Source organism: Eubalaena glacialis, chromosome 11, assembly GCF_028564815.1.
Source record: "Eubalaena glacialis isolate mEubGla1 chromosome 11, mEubGla1.1.hap2.+ XY, whole genome shotgun sequence".
In the NCBI taxonomy this organism is placed as follows: Eukaryota; Metazoa; Chordata; class Mammalia; order Artiodactyla; family Balaenidae; genus Eubalaena; species Eubalaena glacialis.
In genome coordinates, this window is record NC_083726.1 from 23,181,335 (window position 1) to 23,200,869 (window position 19,535).

General features: G+C 41.3%; 1 protein-coding gene across 15 annotated transcripts in view; it reads left to right on the forward strand.

Annotated features, from left to right (window-relative positions):
* ANKS1B (ankyrin repeat and sterile alpha motif domain containing 1B) overlaps positions 1-19,535 on the forward strand; it is a 1,182,139-nt gene that overhangs the window by 1,145,852 nt on the left and 16,752 nt on the right. For all 15 annotated transcript variants that reach the window (XM_061206227.1, XM_061206228.1, XM_061206229.1 and 12 more), the window contains one exon: positions 3,361-3,498. In XM_061206227.1, the coding sequence (XP_061062210.1) occupies positions 3,361-3,498 (138 nt within the window). The remainder of the gene's footprint in view (positions 1-3,360; positions 3,499-19,535) is intronic.

Sequence of the window (19,535 nt, forward strand, 5' to 3'; positions counted from 1 at the left end):
GCCCTAGTCTCCTTAGAACATGCTTAGATATGGAGGCTCAGCTGCATAAAGGCGTCCACTGTAAACTGAGGAACATCACCTGTACCTCATGATGATGTCAGCTTTTAATTTATGGAGGAGCCACTAATGACAGGGTAGAATGTATCCTTCCTTGACTCCTCCCAGGAGGAAACAACTGTGCAGTCTCCATTCCATCTACAGCTGTAGTATCCTTAGTCTTGGAATCATCGTACACATAGAGAACTAGCCTCGCTGTTCTGCGGAGGTGGGCAGTGCAGACTGATGGCAGTGTCTCAGTGTTACCTAACGCAAATTTGTGTGCCCGATGCACAGTGAGGCGAAGCAAACCGAACATCAGAGTTTGGAGCAGAGAAAGGTTTATTGCAGGGCCAAGCAAGGAAAATGGGTGGCTCATGCCCAAAAAACCCCCAAACTCCTCAAAGGGTTTCAGCAAAACATTTTTAAAGGCCAGGTGAGGGAGGGGTGTCCCAGGGTATGTGATCAGCTCGTGCACAGTTTTCTGATTGGTTGATGGTGATCAATCCTTAGGCACCGGCAGGTCTGGGGGCTACATGCTCATGATCATCAGTAGTTAATTTCTTCCTTTTGGTGGTGGTTTTGAGCATCTGAAAAACTCAGGGAGTATGCATGAGATACTATTATCTGGGTACTTCTGAGAGGAGGTACAGCAGAGGACATGAGGGAGGGGTATGTCCTGAGAAGGCCCCTGCTCAGTTACATCAGTAGTGAGATCCCAGGTCCTCACCACATTCTAGCACCATGGATATATCAGGAAGTTCTGTTCAAAATACCTCCCTACACAGTCCATTGCTATGAATTCATTTAAAAGCAAAATTTTTAAGTACCAATTAGGATGACTGAGTGCCAATAACATGAGTTATTCTTAACTGATTGTAGAATATCTTTATTAGCTTGCCTTTCCTCTAGTTTAGACCATGGGAACAGAAGAATAAAAGTTTCAACAGTGGGAGAGGAGGCTAATTTGGGGACATGGAGCAACACAGAGGAGGGCAGGCCTCAGAGTTAAAAGACAGCCCTGGGCTCCTGGAGATTAGAGAAGAGGGGGCCGGTTTCCAGAAAATTGGGAGGGAGGATCCAGAAAGAAGAAAAATGTCTTAGTGCTATAGTAAATTACCATAGACTGGGTTGCTTAAACCATGAATATTTATTTCTCACAGTTTTGGAGGCTGGAAGTCCAAGATGAAGTCACCAGCAGATGCAATGTCTGATGAGAGCCCCCATTCCCTGCTTCATAAATGGCCATCTTTCTGCTGTGTCCTCACACGGCAGAGAGAGCCAGCTAGCTCTCTTGCCTCATCTTGTAAAGGCACTAATTGCATTCACAAGAGCTCCACCCTCATGACCTAATCACATCCTAAAGGCCCACCTCCAAGCACCATCACACTGGGGGGCTAGAATTTCAAGATACAAACTTGGGGAGGATGCAAACATGCAGTTCATGATTAAGAGAGATCTCCAAAGATACACTTCACCTACTTTACAATTTTTCCCTGGACCACAGTGCTGTCACACACCATTGAAAATTGTCAGGAGTGACATCTTGTGAATTGGCAAGATTCAGGGAATTCAGTGCAATAAAAATCACAGGGCACTTTTCACTGTTAACACTTTCCCGAGAAGTTGATCAACCTTATGCTAGTAAAAATATCTCAAGAACACAAAATGCCAATTTAGTTCAAAGTTGGAGCCAATGCTCTATTTTCAGTAATAGTGGATCCTGGACAGGTGAGACCAAATCCACAGACTTCCCGAAGTAATAGCAGCCCCCAATTAAAATGATGGTGGAGGCTCTCAGCACCTGCTAACATCGTACCTATGAAGACCACGCAGATCTCATTAATTTTAAATTTAAGACTCACGAGTTCCTAATTTAGTTTTCTCCTTGAAGAAATGCTATCTGGGTGCCAGAAGAGGATCAGGACCTTCTATTTTGAAACTCTATCTTGCGATAGGATGTTACTTGTTTATGGGATTCTGATTTCAATCTGAGTTATTTTTGACAGCGCTGCATGTAGCGTCAACATACAGGGTCACTGTGAAGAATGTCTTAATTTAATTTTCTTTATGTGTTAATTCTGTAATTGCTTACCAACCACACAGCTCAGTAGAGGGGTGTGAAGTACTTGCTGGGGGCGCTGGCAGGAAAGGGCATTTTGTAAGCATTTTTAGGCATTGATGGGTATACATGGAGCATTATATTCACTCAGGTTATTTAAGACTGCAGTTACAAAGCAATTAGGGTGACTAAAGCATTGAGGGTTTTAGATCTATGACAACTGCAAAAACATAAATGGGATATTGTGAGGTTAAGAAATGTTTGCATGATTATGTGAAATCTTTTGCTTCTGAAATACATCAGTGTATCAAAAGAAGTTTCTGGCTGGGTTTGCAGCCCAGATGATGCTCCTTGGTTATTTTGTGCTTCGGGATAATGGTACTTAAACCTTTCCTCAGTTACCTCCCACCGATTATTCTTAGAGGCAGGTTGGGATGAAGGGTCTGGCAGGGAGATGGCATGAAAAAGTGCTAGCCGAGAGAAAAAATGAAATTATGTTAAACCAGTGAGCGAGAGGTGGGGCTGAGAGGTATTGCAACATAATTTCAGGCCCAGTTCCACTACCTGCCCTGCATAACTTACACTGTCTGAGTACTGGTTTCACCACCTGTGAGCTGATGATGAGGATAACCACAGCACCCACTCATAATTATACACAGCGGGTATAGTTAGGAAAGCGTTGTCATCCACGGGGCGCTGCATCTAGCGTGCAGCGTGGTGTTTCCCTCATCCCACCCTTACACCTTAGTCTCCACGGAGTCTTCATGAGAGAGCGCCTTGACGCGCCCTCGCCTACCTGCCTTGACTCTGGGGAGCTAGGGGCCAGGCACAAGACAACAGGTAAAAGATGATGAGGGATCAGCCTCCCGGCAGGCAGAACAACATGGCAGGTGATCCTTTCCAGACAGAGTTAGCAGGAGGCAGCGCTGACTCTACATGGAAAATGGAAACAGTAAAATGCTTAGTAGTTACTATTTTTTTTTTAAAGTGTCTGCCACCCAGACTGCTCCTGCACACAGCACCATGTGAGAACTGCTGCTCTAGGACAGGACTGTTTTAGGTTGTTTTTAATTAAACGAAAGCATTCCTTCCAGACCTGGTGTACCTTTGCCCACGGATAGTGTGTTGAATCACTTTGAATGTTGCTGCTCTAGAACATTCTAGGACGAGGGAAAGCAACTGCTTCCCAGATCATTTGCCTTGGTTCTAAAATATGCTGGTTTGCAGAGGAAAACAACGGTCGTTTGTGTCATTTCTTCCAGAACATAATTGCCGAACATGAAATTCGTAATATCTCCTGTGCTGCCCAGGACCCAGAAGACCTCTCAACATTCGCTTATATCACAAAAGATTTGAAGTCCAATCACCACTACTGTCACGTGTTTACTGCCTTCGATGTGGTGAGTAACTACCCTCTTTGGACAGACTAAATATTTCCCTGAATATACCTGGACTTTATTGAAAGCCCAGCTTGCAATTTAGATGCTTGGCTTGTTTACCAAGTTTTAAGGTATACCTGGTGTAAGGTATTTTGCAGACTCAGCTTTTCTGAGTTTTTTCTATATTTTTCATTCATTCATTAAATTTAGAACTCCACTTCTATCCAGTATCTGAACCGTCATTGCTCAGTTACTAACCTCACTTTTCATATCAGACGAGTTCCTTTCTTTCTCTGGTACCAAAATATAGTAAATGTCTTCCAGCCTTTCTGTTCCTTTGCTATGTCTGTTGGTTTCTTTGGTAGCCATTTCTAAGTAGTAGGGCATGATAGTCTAGGTTTGTTTGGAGGAAAAATAAATTTAGTGCCTCATACAATATTTGTGGTTTTCTATATTGAATAGTAGTTCAATTAGACATTTATAAATAATAATTGGGAACAGCAAGGTTTGGTCCATTTGAATATGGCCCATATTCAGAAGTTAGTCTTGTAATGACGTCCTTATGGTGTTACACTACCTATAGTCCTATTTGTCATTAAGTCTAAAAACTAGCCCATATATTACAAACTTGGAAAATGGAAGCAATTCTAGAAAATAACAAGTATTCCTTCTTATACCTTCAAGATGGTACAAATTGCTTGAGGATAACTCTATTGTAGTACATTGGGCATTCTAAATTTGAAGCAGACAGAACAGAGACAGCTACAACCATGAAATAATTTGTAATCAGAAGAATTCTAAAATGTCACTTTAATTTGACAATTCTGCTCTGCTCAAGTTTTGAAATACACATGTTTAAAGAATTACACAGAAATTGCAGTATAATATATTCTTGAGAGGCCAGCCCATAGTTCAATGTCATGGGTAAGACTGCTTGAAGCAATCATTTTTAGTTCTGACAAACTCCCATGGACCAAGGACCGCAGTAACCCAGAATCTACCCCATCCTAAGGGATGTTAGGCTCATGCCCAGAACGTTGTATTGGGCTGTATGTGGCCCACCCCTTTCAAGTTTTGAAGATTGAAAACAGGAAAGAGTGCTATGTGCCTTTAATTTTTTTTTCTATTTTGAGAGGCATGAGGAGAATAATATACAGGTGGTCTGTGTTAACAGTAAGGACTGCAAAGCCAAGCCCTCAAAGGCTGCTCTAGATATCTCTGGATGCGTTTGTTTGCATGGGATCAACAGTGTTGATTAAAGCCATGCCAGCATTAGGTTTCTGGTGCCTTAGACATAACTTGCCATTCTTGTGAAAAGCAATTGTTTCTTTTTGTAGCATTTTTTTAAAATATTTATTTATTTGGTTGCACCAGGTCTTAGTTGTGGCAGGTGGGCTCCTTAGTTGCGGCATGCAGGCTTCTTAGTTGCAACATGCATGTGGGATCTAGTTCCCTGACCAGGGATCAGACTCAGGCCCCCTGCATTGGGAGCTCAGAGTCCCGACCACTGCACCACCAGGGATGTCCCGCAATTGTTTCTTTAAACAGCGAAATTCCATTCTATCCACATACATGTTGGTTTGCGTGATACACCTTTCTCTGGGATTTGCCTTGGTGTCATAGAGCAGGCTGCTCAGGGTTCACATCCCAACTCACTGCCTGCTCCCGGGTCTTAGACGAGTTGCAGGACTTTTCTGAGTCCTGATTTCCTTTGTCTATAAAACAGGCACAGGGATTGTACCTTACAGGTTTTCTTTGGGATTGAAATGAAGGAACATTTGTAGAGCGTTCATAAATAATGCGTGTTCAGTGTTAGCTTCCCCCACACCACCTCTTCTGTCTCCTTGCCTGCTGACCTCACAGTTCACAGCCTGGACTTTTTCTGCTAAAAGACATAAGATAGATTTTCTAGAAGTGTACTTATGGTCTGAAGTTTTCCCACTGCCCTTGTGAAAGAATTGAAAAAAATAGAAGAAAAAATAAATAAAATAGAAACAATAGAAAGAAAGCATAGACTCTGTAGGCCTTCTATTGGTATATTGCATCTATATAGTGTTTTCACTGAATGTCAACATTAGTATTCCAGTATTGTCAGGATGAATTCCACCCTTCCCTTGGGTATTGCAGCATTTCTTTCTAAATTGATTTTAGAGTAATATATAATTTGCCTTCATAAGAGTATCCAAAACATTGTTCTCTATTGAACAATAAGCTAAAAATGATACCCATGGGCCATCTGGCCTCTTGAGTTTTTTAGTGTGTGTATATGTGACGCCAGAATACAGAAGTGAAATGTGGGGAAAAAATAGTCAACTGTTTAGTTTTAAGATCAACATGATGTTCCTGATACATTTGGAAAACGAGTGGAGAATTGCTTCACCTTTTGTCTTTTCATCCATATGTTTGATTTAATGTAGACATTCACTAGGGTAGGAGTCTGGTTTCAGCTCCAGAGGATTTTCATCTTACACCACAAATCGACCTTTTTAATCCTGTCTAGGTGAACAGTTTGTCTAACTTCAAAAATAGTAACAAAGGCCACCAGCCTTGATGTGGGCCTTCGAGCAATTTTGAGATGCACCAAGCTTTGCTTGCACTAAGAAAAACCTCTTTGAGCATGGATTTTGTATCTTTATGTAGGGCAGTTCAATATTCAGTCCAGTCTTGAAGCCTTAAAATTCTTTTGGTATGAATCAGTCCCCCAGGCTGCCCAAATGGCAAAAGAAAAGAAAAGAATACCTTAAGTATACATTTAGTCTTTCAGCTGATGTGTATGAGTACATGTACATTTTTAATTGCAGTTATTGCTACTTTGACCTTGTAGATCTTTTATGGGTCGCAAGAAGTTTTTATGAATATTTCTTATCACGAAGAAAACCCAATGATGTCTAGGAGGTTTCCAGTTTACTGAGAGTTGGATTTGAAATTCAGAGCATTTTTCCCATAGAAATCCTGTGGTCTTGGAAGGGAGCATGTGAATTTAACGTAGTTTCTTTACTCTGGGACCTTGCGGAGCCCTTAATAGGCTCAGACACCGGGAGGGGGTGGAGTGACCCTGGTTTCCCAAGTTCATTTGGCCGTGGTAGCCTCTTTTGGGGAGAGCTTCTCACGGAGGTGGCGTGCTGCAGAACACACTTCAGGAAATGTTACGCTTTATCTTCTCTAAGCTTGTTTCCATGACTTAGAATCTATGCTAAATTCAGCTTGTGATATTTTCAGTTTTTAATGACAGGTAGATGAAAATTTTAAAAGACTAGAGCAGAAAGGGAATTAGGGTTCCCAAGAAAAGCCAGTATGTACCTACCGGCGTGCTCCAGACCTACTCTGCATTCTAGACTCACTAGTCTAGAATCAGCTGGTGGCAGCTGATTGCTAGTCACCTCCCCAGTGGGACACATCTCATCCACTACAGAACAAGAGGCTGCCCAGCCTCCACCTTCCAGGCAGTGAAAACTTGGGGGAAGAGAGTAGGGCTGTGTAGGAAAAAAGAATGTGTTACAAGACCAGGAGTTATAAGGCTTAAAACAACGGATTCAGCTTTTCTCTTCTCCACTCTTATCTCAAATGAATGAAGGGGAAATCCATGCTGCTGAGATGGCAAGAGGGAGAATGGGTATTTCAGCGGCCACCAGATCCCAAGGCTGCAGTGATCATCCTTAAAAGGCCACCATAGGAAAGAGATAGATATAACCAAGATCATTTGGCAACTATCATCTTCTATGTATTATTCACTCAGTCTAGATTTCTAGGACATAGAATGGAGATAGGTAGATTAGAAAGATTTTGATGCATTCTCTGTGGGACTGTCAGATTTATTTTAAAAATCTGGGAGGGACCTCATTCACTAGTTCTAAAATATGAAAGGTTTATTTTGTTTAAATAACATTAAAAGCCATGACTGCCGCTAAACCCTGGCTAATTCTCACTTCTCTATAAAGAACATGTTTGCAGTCTTTGATATTTTTAACCATGCTCATTTTTCTCTTACTTGCAACTCCCAAATTCTGTCACCTTCAGTGTATACGGCTTAGACTGGTTGTGGAATGTGTAGAGAATGTCAAAGTCTTGATGCCGGTGGGCGGTGCGTGGGGGAGACGAGGCTCCCTCTTTCCTGTGCTTTCTTGGCTGAATGTGGGCCGTGAAAGGATCTAAACTGGAGAAACAGAGATGACAAAATGCAGGAAACCGTGGTCTGCAGGGGGACAGCATTCTATAGTCCTTTTCCATCACTAGGTACCAGCAAACCTAAGCGCAGGGGAAGAACACCAGAGTCAACCACTCTGTCATGATCAGTTTAATGAAAGTGAGATTCCTGAGCCCTTTATTTTTCTCTGGTTTTATTGAGATAAAATCGACATATACCACTGTATTCATTTTAGATGTACAGCATAAGGATTTGATATATGTATGCGCTGCAAAATGTTCAGCACAACAAGTTAACATCCGTCACCTCACAGAGTTACACATCGTGTGTGTGTGTGTGTGTGTGTGTGTATGTGTGTGATAAGAACTTTAAGATCTACTCTGTCAGCAACTTTCAAATGTACAATACAGGCATACCTGAGAGATACGGCAGAGAGGTTCTGTTCCAGACTACTGCAATGAATCAAATATCACAATAAAGCAAGTCACATGAATTTTTTGGTTTCCCAGTGCATATAAAAATTATGTGTACACTGTACTGTAGCCTGTTATGTGTGCAATACCATCATGTCTAAAAAAACAATGTACATGCCTTAATTTAAAAATGCTTTATTGCTAAAAACTGCTAACCATCATCTGAGCCTTCAGCGAGTCATAATCTGTTTGTAATGGTGACATCAAAGATCTGATCACCATTCACCATAAGAAATATAATCATAATGAAAAAGTTTGAAATCTTGCCAGAATTACCAAAATGGGACACAGAAACACAAAATGAGTAAATGCTATCAGAAAAATGGAGCCAGTAGACTTGCTCAATGTAGGGTGCCACAAGCCTTCAATTTTTTAAAATAGCAATATCTTCAAAGTGCAATAAAACGAGGTATGCCTGTACGGTACTGTTAACTATAGTCGCCATGCTGTACATTGCATCCCTGGGACTTATTTATCTTATAACTGGAAGTTTGTGCCTTTTGACCGCTTTCACCCATTTCTCCCTTTCTTAAACTCGGAGATTCTTTTCGTGGAGTAGCGTGGGGTTCCGAACGGAAAGTACTCATGGCTCATGTTGCAGAGATTGTCCCACAGAGTGGGAATTTACAAGTGCAAAAGAACTTCTGTTATCATTGATGTTAGCTGACCTCTGACAATGAAATTAATACTGTATGTGGAGCTAGGTGGTCTCTTTCATTCTGTTTCTCATTTTCTCCACCTGAAAATGGCCCTCAACCTGTTGGACTATGATACTATGAAAATAAATGGCAATGTAAGAAAATGCTAAAGTGCGTAGAGCCCTTAAGATGGGACTGTAACACTTTCCCTGGCTAGTCTCCCACTTACAAAGTAGCAACCTACACTTAAGTAGAAGCCTTTCCCTGGCCCCTTGCAGCACCTGAAACTCATCAAGTCAGTGGCAGGAGTGATTGAATAAAAATGGCACTTCGCTGGTGGTCCAGTGGTTAAGACTCTGAGCTCCCAATTCAGGGAGCCTGGGTTCGATCCCTGGTCTGGGAACTAGATCCCGCATGCTGCAACTAAGACCCAGTGCAGCCAAATAAATAAAAATTAAAAAAAAAAAAAAAAAACCACGGCAGCACTCCCAGTCCTATGGCCGTTATATACCACCTCCTCCCCCGCCCCCCAAAAAAATAGATTAACACTGCTGGGTTACATTTATCCATACCTCCTCTCCATTGGCATAAATCGTTGAGAATTAACTAAGCCATAAAGCCAAAGGTGGGTGAATATTAAGAGAATAATAGTCACTCTTTTTTGCTCTCATCCCTATTTTTTTGAGGGGTGAGGCAGATGGATGTTATCAGGGCTTTAAATCAATCCCATTTTCTATGAAGTTAGAAAGTAGTGAGGGGATTAACCAAGATGGCGGAGTAGAAGGACGTGCTCTCACTCCCTCTTGCGAGAGCACCAGAATCACAACTGGCTGCTGGACAATCATCGACAGGAAGACACTGGACTTCACCAAGGAGGATACCCCACGTCCAAGGACAGAGGAGAAGCCACAGTGAGACGGTAGGAGGAGCGCAATCAGAGTAAAATCAAATCCCATAACTGCTGGGTGGGTGACTCACAGACTGGCGAGCACTTATACCACAGAAGTCCACCCACTGGAGTGAAGGTTCTGAGCCCCACGTCAGGCTTCCCAACCTGGGGGTCCGGCAACGGGAGGAGGAATTCATAGAGAATCAGACTTTGAAGCCTAGTGGGAATTGATTGCAGGACTTCGACAGGACTGGGGGAAACAGAGAACCCACTCTTGGAGGGCGTACACAAAATAGTGTGTGCATCGGGACCCAGGGGAAGGAGCAGTGACCCTGGGGGAGACTGAACCAGACATAACTGCTGGTGTTGGGGGGTCTCCTGCAGAGGCGGGGGCTGGCTCTGTTTCACCGTGGGGAAAAGGACACTGGCAGCGGAGGTTCTGGGAAGTACTCCTTGGCGTGAGCCCTCCCAGAGTCTGACATTAGCCCAACCAAAGAGCCCGGGTAGGCTCCAGTGTTGGGTTGCCTCAGGCAAAACAACCAACAGGGAGGGAACCCAGCCCCACCCAGCAACAGTCAAGTGGATTAAAGTTTTACAGAGCTCTGACCGCCACAGCAACAGTCAGCTCTACCCACCTCCAGAGCCTCCCATCAAGCCTTTTAGATAGCCTCAATCACCAGAGGGCAGACAGCAGAAGCAAGAAAAACTACAGTCCTGCAGCCTGTGGAACAGAAACCACATTTACAGAAAGATAGACAAGATGAAAAGGCAGAGGGCTATATACCAGATGAAGGAACAAGAAAAAACCCCAGAAAAACAACTAAATGAAGTGGAGATAGGCAACCTTCCAGAAAAAGAATTCAGAATAATGATAGTGAAGATGATCCAGGACCTTGGAATAAGAATGGAGGCAAAGATTGAGAAGATGCAAGAAATGATTAACAAAGACCTAGAAGAAATAAAGAACAAACAAACAGAGATGACCAATACAATAACTGAAATGAAAACTACACTAGAAGGAATCAATAGTAGAATAACTGAGGCAGAAGAACGGATAAGTGACCTGGAAGACAGAATGGTGGAATTCACTGCTGCGGAACAGACTAAAGAAAAAAGAATGAAAAGAAATGAAGACAGCCTAAGAGACCTCTGGGACAACATTAAACGCAATAACATTCGCATTATAGGGGTCCCAGAAGGAGAAGAGAGAGAGAAAGGACCAGAGAAAATATTTGAAGAGATTATAGTCGAAAACTTCCCTAACATGGGAAAGGAAATAGCCACTCAAGTCCAGGAAGCGCAGAGAGTCCCATACAGGATAAACCCAAGGAGAAGCACGCCGAGACACATAGTAATCAAAGTGGCAAAAATTAAAGACAAAGAAAAATTATTGAAAGCAGCAAGGGAAAAACGACAAATAACATACAAGGGAACTCCCATAAGGTTAACAGCTGATTTGTCAGCAGAAACTCTACAAGCCAGAAGGGAGTGGCATGATATACTTCAAGTGATGAAAGGGAAGAACCTACAACCAAGATTACTCTACCCGGCAAGGATCTCATTTAGATTTGATGGAGAAATCAAAAGCTTTACAGACAAGCAAAAGCTAAGAGAATTCAGCACCACCAAACCAGCTCTACAACAAATGTTAAAGGAACTTCTCTAAGTGGGAAACACAAGAGAAGAAAAGGACCTACAAAAACAAACCCAAAACAATTAAGAAAATGGTCATAGGAACATACATATCGATAATTACCTTAAACGTGAATGGATTAAATGCTCCAGCCAAAAGACACAGGCTTGCTGAATGGATACAAAAACAAGACCCATATATATGCTGTCTACAAGAGACCCACTTTAGACCTAGGGACACATACAGACTGAAAGTGAGGGGATGGAAAAAGATATTCCATGCAAATGGAAATCAAAAGAAAGCTGGAGTAGCTATACTCATATCAGATAAAATAGACTTTAAAATAAAGAATGTTACAAGAGACAAGGAAGGACACTACATAATGATCAAGGGATCAATCCAAGAAGAAGATATAACAATTATAAATATATATGCACCCAACATAGGAGCACCTCATTACATAAGGCAACTGCTAACAGCTATAAAAGAGGAAATTGACAGTAACACAATAATAGTAGGGGACTTTAACACCTCACTTACACCAATGGACAGATCATCCAAAATGAAAATAAATAAGGAAACAGAAGCTTTAAATGACACAATAGACCAGATAGATTTAATTGATATTTATAGGACATTCCATCCAAAAACAGCAGATTACACATTCTTCTCAAGTGCGTACGGAACATTCTCCAGGATAGATCACATCTTGGGTCACAAATCAAGCCTCAGTAAATTTAAGAAAATTGAAATCATATCAAGCATCTTTTCTGACCACAATGCTATGAGATTAGAAATGAATTACAGGGGAAAAAGCATAAAAAACACAAACACATGGAGGCTAAACAATACGTTACTAAATAACCAAGAGATTACTGAAGAAATCAAAGAGGAAATCAAAAAATACCTAGAGACAAATGACAATGAAAACACGACAACCCAAAACCTATGGGATGCTGCAAAAGCAGTTCTAAGAGGGAAGTTTATAGCTATACAAGCCTACCTCAAGAAACAAGAAAAATCTCAAGTAAACAATCTAACCTTACACCTAAAGAAACTAGAGAAAGAAGAACAAACAAAACCCAAAGTTAGCAGAAGGAAAGAAATCATAAAGATCAGAGCAGAAATAAATGAAATAGAAACAAAGAAAACAATAGCAAAGATCAATAAAACTAAAAGCTGGTTCTTTGAGAAGATAAACAAAATTGATAAGCCATTAGCCAGACTCATCAAGAAAAAGAGGGAGAGGACTCAAATCAATAAAATCAGAAATGAAAAAGGAGAAGTTACAACAGACACCGCAGAAATACAAAGCATCCTAAGAGACTACTACAAGCAACTTTATGCCAATAAAATGGACAACATGGAAGAAATGGACAAATTCTTAGAAAGGTATAACCTTCCAAGACTGAACCAGGAAGAAGCAGAAAATATGAACAGACCAATCACAAGTAATGAAATTGAAACTGTGATTAAAAATCTTCCAACAAACAAAAGTCCAGGACCAGATGGCTTCACAGGTGAATTCTATCAAACATTTAGAGAAGAGCTAACACCTATCCTTCTCAAACTCTTCCAAAAAATTGCAGAGGAAGGAACACTCCCAAACTCATTCTATGAGGCCACCATCACCCTGATACTTATTTATCAGTTAAACAATCAAACAAAAATGCAACAAAAGTGATGATTTCTTGTACCATCATTTATACCTGGCAGTGCCCTTTAAGAATGAACATTGTACAAAAGCTGCCAATGACCTTCTGTGCCTTATAACCTGTGTACATACAGCCCTCTATGGAAAGCTGCTTTCAAGAATTGAAGTCATTCCCAGAACTTTCCACATGCTTTGGGTTGCCAACTAGAACCAGATGGTATAAAATCCTGAGTAATTTATCATAGGTGAATTCTGCTAAACAATTTACCTCAAACACATTACAGATTGTAATTCTAGGCATCTCAAGCGGCAAACTTTAAATGAACATAGGTTCCTATGGTTTTCTGAATGATCTCTAGGATCAGACAACCTAACAGAACTGGTGAGTCAAATAACTTGATACCATTCAGTTAGGATACATTTCTAGTGATGTAAGGTGACTGCAAGAAGTACAAATAGTCCTGCTGCATAGCAGACCAATGTGTGGTTGCCAAATTTGTATTGCAGTTCTACCATCTATAACTAAACATTAATTCAAAATTTACACATACTTCCATGTTTTCTTCTGTCTAATTTCATAGATTTTATTTTTTTAACATGGAAACTTGGTCTCAATGGTTACCGGGCAAAATCTGAGTCATAATCATAAATCATATATTTTTTGTAGAACATATACATTTGTGAATATAATATGAATTAAAATATCTATATTAAAGTGAACTTAAATTGCTTAAAAAAAAAAAAAAAAAAAAAAAAAAAAAAGAAAGTAGTCATTCTGATTTTTTTCCACAGGTTGTTTTGCAGCATTCGTACACATATTCATTATAGCCCCCTCCCAAAGAACTGAAAATCAAATGTCATGTCTAGGGGTGACGCCTTTAGAATCAGCCTGGTTTTGAATCCCAGGTCGGCACTTCTTAGTTTCATAGTTTGGGCAAGAATGCCTGTAATCCTCAGTTTCCTCATCTGTAAAATAGAGCTAACAGCAGTACCCGCTGCCTAGGGCTACCGTAAGGATTAAGTGAGAAGACACACGTCCATGTCCAGCACGTGGTGTTCAGTCAGTCTTAGCTTCTAAGGGCAGGAGAGCAGCCACAGCGGTTACGGGGGTGGTTATGTTCTTTCTCGTCAGACCTGTGGGAGGATTTATGTCCCAGTTTTCGGTTTACAACATACGTTTGCTGTGGCGGTATCCCACACCTGAGGGGAAAAGTCCAAGTCTGTATAAAATACATTTCTACATTTATTGAGTGCCTGCCGTGAGTCAGGCACACCGCGCTGCTCTCCAGGATGTCCGAGTTCAGAGGGAGAAGCAGGGACATAACGAATGGTTGCAGTAAAATCCTGCCTGTGCTCTCCTGCAGTTTTGCTGGCCCCAGCAGGGGGAGGGCTCCCAGAGGAGGGGCACAGGGGCTGGAAGCTGAACGTTGAGTTTGTATGAACATGTGGGCATCTTGGAGGCCTGACAATTCATTCATGCCCTTTGGAAAGATGAGGTGAGGCATTAGACAGTCATCTGCCATAAGCAGAGAAAAAGTCATTTTTATCAACTGTCGTCCATTTGAGAAAGATTTTCAACAAGGGTTAAAATTTGGTAGGTAAGAAGGGTCTTGAATGTGATAAATGCCCCCTTGGAGGCATCACAAGTTGGCGAAGGGTTTACTGTAGCTTCCGCTAGGAGCTTTTACTTTTGAAGAATGGCGAGGAGTTGAAATCCAGCAAATCTCTCTTCTGCACACCCTTTCCCCAAGTCCCTGCCAAGTAACAGGACAAAGACGGATCATGTTCCCCTTCTGCCCTGGCAGGCCAGCCCCTCCAGCATGGGTGTGAGAGGTCTGCTGTCCAGCCACCGTAGGCTGTGGTTCAATGTGGACAGGCGACCACCAGGCATGAGTACGTGATTGCTACAGAGAACCTGGAACTTTATAAGAAAGCCTTTCTTAGTCTTTCACTGAGCTGATGACACTCATGTACTTGGGATGAGGCATGACGTGAAACCTTAGCAGCTGCAGTGGAATGCTCTGCCACCTTTAAAAATCTGGTTTTTGAAGACCATTTAATGGCATGCAAAAACCATTCATGATTTAATGTTGCATGAAAAAGCGACTCATGAAACTGCACTTAAATATCATTCTAATTTTGTTTTTAAATTCACATAAATATTCATATAGCTTATAAAAGTATTTGTGGATATATACAAATGTAAAAGGAAAAGAAACCAAAATGTAGCAGTGGCTATATCCCAGCAGTAGAATTTTGCAGGTGATTTTTAATTTTCTTCTTTACGTATTTTCAAAAATTTCTACATGTACCCCTGTTATATTTAGAGAGAAATATTAATTCCATGATTCTTTTAGTTAGCTGGAATTAGCCCTAAAGAAACTATCTGCATTTTATCCAGTTGCTGTGTCAGCCCTGGACTAGATAGGCATCTTAGCAGAATGCCTAATATTTATTTCTAAATGCTGAAGACCTGTGATTGGGCAGTATTTGTTTCTATAAATATAATCTATCAAGACTTAATCTCTGACTTGTACTTGAGAGAACTAAGTAGGTAGAGCTAAGGAATGTCAATGAATTCTGTGAATATGGCCAGAATATTCTCAGTTATTTTTGTCTCAAGACGTGGGTGAAGCAAGTGGTAGATGAAACCTACACTGCCTCTTAAAAAACAAGATGTACAAGCAAAATACAGCCAGAGGAGAAATGTGGCTTCTTTCTGGAGGCCCCACCATAGACCCGTATTGAAAACACTTTCCTTTATCTTTAGGCCCAAAGGGCGTGCCCTGCACGGGTTCAGCATTTGTTCAGCCAGGATCTACCTGTGGAGAGAAGATAGAAGGGAAGAATGCGCTGTGGCCATCCACAGGCACCCGTATCTTACCCTTGGGGTGCAAGTCCTCTTATCTTAGGGACCTACCGGGCAGCGTCCTTTTTTCAGTTCCTCCGACATTTATTGAGCACCTGATATGTCCTCAGCCCTAGAGACGCAGTCAAATGAGAGGAGAGCCCTCAAGGAGCTCAGCCGGCTGGGGGATTTGGACCTATAAAGAGAAAATCCTAATAAATTCCTTACAGTCAGTGGAGCTGTGCCCACCTGAGGAGGGGCACCTGGCGCAGCCTGGGGTGTCGGGGAAGGGGATTCAGAGCAGGCTCCTGGAAGACGTAATGCCCCAGGTGAATCGTCAAGGTTGAGCAGTAACTCACCAGGCAAAGGGAGAGGTGGGGAACGGGCATATTGTTAAGAATAAAAGCCATTTAATAATAGACAAAATACTTGGCCATTTAGAATAGTTTTGGGGTGAGCGTTGCTGTGAGGACATCCCCTGTGGTGGAAGCCAGCCCCGTGGTCACTGCACCTCTGTGCACTGGCTGGTGGATTGCTGAGACGTGCAGTCCAGCCTTTGGGGAATGTGCTACTATTGAACATGGCATCAGCTGTACATACATCTCTAAACTGAAGCCGTTGTTGGTTGGGTAAAAGACAAGACAACAGCATCTAATCAGAGAACCCTGGAGCTCCCAGGTGGAGAGGGACCTAAAGGTCACCAGGACCAGACCCCCTCTCAGTGTCATCTCCTCAGTGGCAGTGATAGGTACAGAGGCAGGCAGCCCAGGGCAGACTTAGCCCATGCAGGTGATCCAGGCGTGGTCTTTACTCACTGACACTGGTGTAGTAGACCTCTGAGGCTCCTCTTAACACCCCGGGCTTCTTTGCACAGATACAGCCCTTTTTTCCTTGAATGTCTGTCTGCACCCTCTTCAGGTGCCGATAGCCTCTGCCGACCTCAGGAATTGCTTCTGCTGGCCCCCAGGAGCCAAAGGATATTCAGGTCCTGTAGCTTTCTGAGCCTATGGAATACAATTATTTGTCCCTTCAATTTTAGTCACTAACATGTGGTGTTTTTTTGGTTGTTTTTTTTTTTTTTTTTAATGCTAATGGAAAGTGCCTGTAGACAGATCAGAATGGTCTACTTGTAAACAGCAGCCTCCCAGCCTAAGCCAGCAGGGCCTCTCTCCCTGTGGTGTCCCCTCTCTCCTCAGCACACTTCCTTTTTTGTCACTTTCACCAGATGATGTGAGACTCGTGTCTGATGTACCTTGTCAGCCATTTTTTCAGTAATGGGTTAAACAAAATAAGCTGTCGAATAAATATTTAAGTGAACAAACAACCACCATTTATACTATGCCTCCTTCCATAAAGGACTTAAGGCAGCCTACATGAATAGGTATGTTAAATCTGAAAATATAGATAGATACACATGGATCTGAAGTAGGGAAAATACACACTAAAAAGAAGATCAAGACCCAGGGGAAAGTTTTAACATCAACATGCAGACCACAGAATTCTACATAGTTACTAGAACTGAGCCACAGATTTGGCTCTAAGCTTCCTGGAGGTCAAGGCAAGTAGGAAAACACAGTCATTACATGCTTGATATTTCTTGGGTGAGTATACCCCATCCTCTCAGAAGACAAAACTTCAATGAGAGTGATTCTGAAAGAACTTTTTTTTTTTAATTGAAGCATAGTTGATTTACAGTGTTTCTGATGTACAGCAAAGTGATTCAGTTATATATATATATACATATATATCTATTCTTTTTCATATTCTTTTCCATTATAGGTTATTACAAGATATTGAATATAGCTCCCTGTGCTATACAGTAGGTCCTTGTTGTTTATCTATTTTATATATAGTAGCGTGTATCTGTTAATCCCAAATTACTAACCTATCCCTCCTTCCCCCTTTGGTAACCATAATTTTGTTTTCTATGTCTGTGTGTCTATTTCTGTTTTGTAAATAAGTTCATTTGTATCATTTTTTTAGACTCCACATATAAGTGATATCATATGATATTTGTCTTTCTCTGTCTGACTGCACTTAGTATGATAATTTCCAGGTCCATCCATGTTGCTGCAAATGGCATTATTTCATTCTTTTTTATGGCTGAGTTATATTCCATTGTATATATGTACCACATCTTTAACCATTCATCTCTCAATGGACATTTAGGTTGCTTCCATGTCTTGGCTATTGTAATAGTGCTGCTATGAACATTGGGGTGCATGTAACTTTTCAAATAAGAGTTCTCGTCTTTTCCGGATATATGCCCAGGAGTGGGATTGCTGGATCATATGGTAACTATATTTTTAGATTTTGTAAGGAACCTCCATACTGTTCTCCATAGTGGCTGCACCAATTTACATTCCCACCAACAGTGTAGAAGGGTTCCTTTTTCTCCACACCCTCTCCAGCATTTATTATTTGTAGACTTTTTGTTGATGGCCATTCTGACTGGTGTGAGGTGGTACCTCATTGTAGTTTCGATTTGCATTTCTCTAATAATTAGCAATGTTGAACATCTTTTCATGTGCCTGTTGGCCATCGGTATGTCTTCTTTGGAGAAATGTCTGTTTAGGTCTTCTGCCCATTTTTTGATTGGGTTGTTTGTGGGTTTTTTGATACTGAGCTGTATGAGCTGTTTGTATATTTTGGAATTAATCCCTTGTCGGTCACACTGTTTGCAAATATTTTCTCCCATTCCGTAGGTTGTCTTTTAGTTTTGTTTATGGTTTCCTGTGCTGTACAAAAGCTTTTAAGTTTAATTAGTCCCATTTGTTACTTTTGCTTTTGTTTCCATTACTCTAGGAGATGGACCCCCAAAAAATATTGCTGCGATTTATGTCAAAGAGTGTTCTGCCCGTGTCTTCCTCTAGGAGTTTTATAGTATCTAGGAGTTTATAGTATACCAGTCTTACATTTAGGTCTTTAACCCATTTTGAGTTTATTTGTGTATATGGTGTTAGAGAATGTTCTAATTTCATTCTTTTATATGTAGCTGTCCAGTTTTCCCAGCACCACTTATTGAAATAAGACTGTCCTTTCTCCATTGTATATTCTTGCCTCTTGTTGTAGGTTAATTGACAAGTGTGTGGGTGTATTTCTGGACTCTGTATTCTGTTCCATTGACCTATGTGTCTGTTTTGTGCCAGTACCATACTGTTTTGAATTACTGTAGCTTGTCATATAGTCTGAAGTCAGGGAGCCTGATTCCTCTAGCTCCGTTCTTTTTTTTTTTTTTTTTTTTTTTTGGTATTGGCTATTTGGGGTGTTTGGTGTTTCCATAGAAATTTAAATTTTTTTCCAGTTCTGTAAAAAATGCCATTGGTAATTTTATAGGGATTGCATTGAATCTGTAGATTGCTTTGGGAGGCACGGTCATTTTAACAATATTGATTCTTCCAATCCAAGAACATGGTATATCTTTCAATCTGTTTGTGTCATCTTCAATTTCTTTCATCAGCATCTTATAGTTTTCGGAGTACAGGTGTTTTGTGCCTCCTTAGGTAGGTTTATTCCTAGGTTTTTGTTTTTTTTTTTTTTTGATGCGATGGTGAAAGAACTTTTTGTCCTGGGTCTCCAGGAGGGGATATTGTGTGATGGTGTCTTCACCAACATTCATATGCTGAATCTCCAAAATACAAGATGGTTCCTCAGAGGGTCCTTCAGTGAAAGTGGAGGCAGAACACCAACAGACTCATGAAAGCAATAAGGCAGGACAGCCCAGTGGCACAAAACACTGTCTTATCTAAAGTCAGATCTGGGTTTGAATCCTGGCTCTG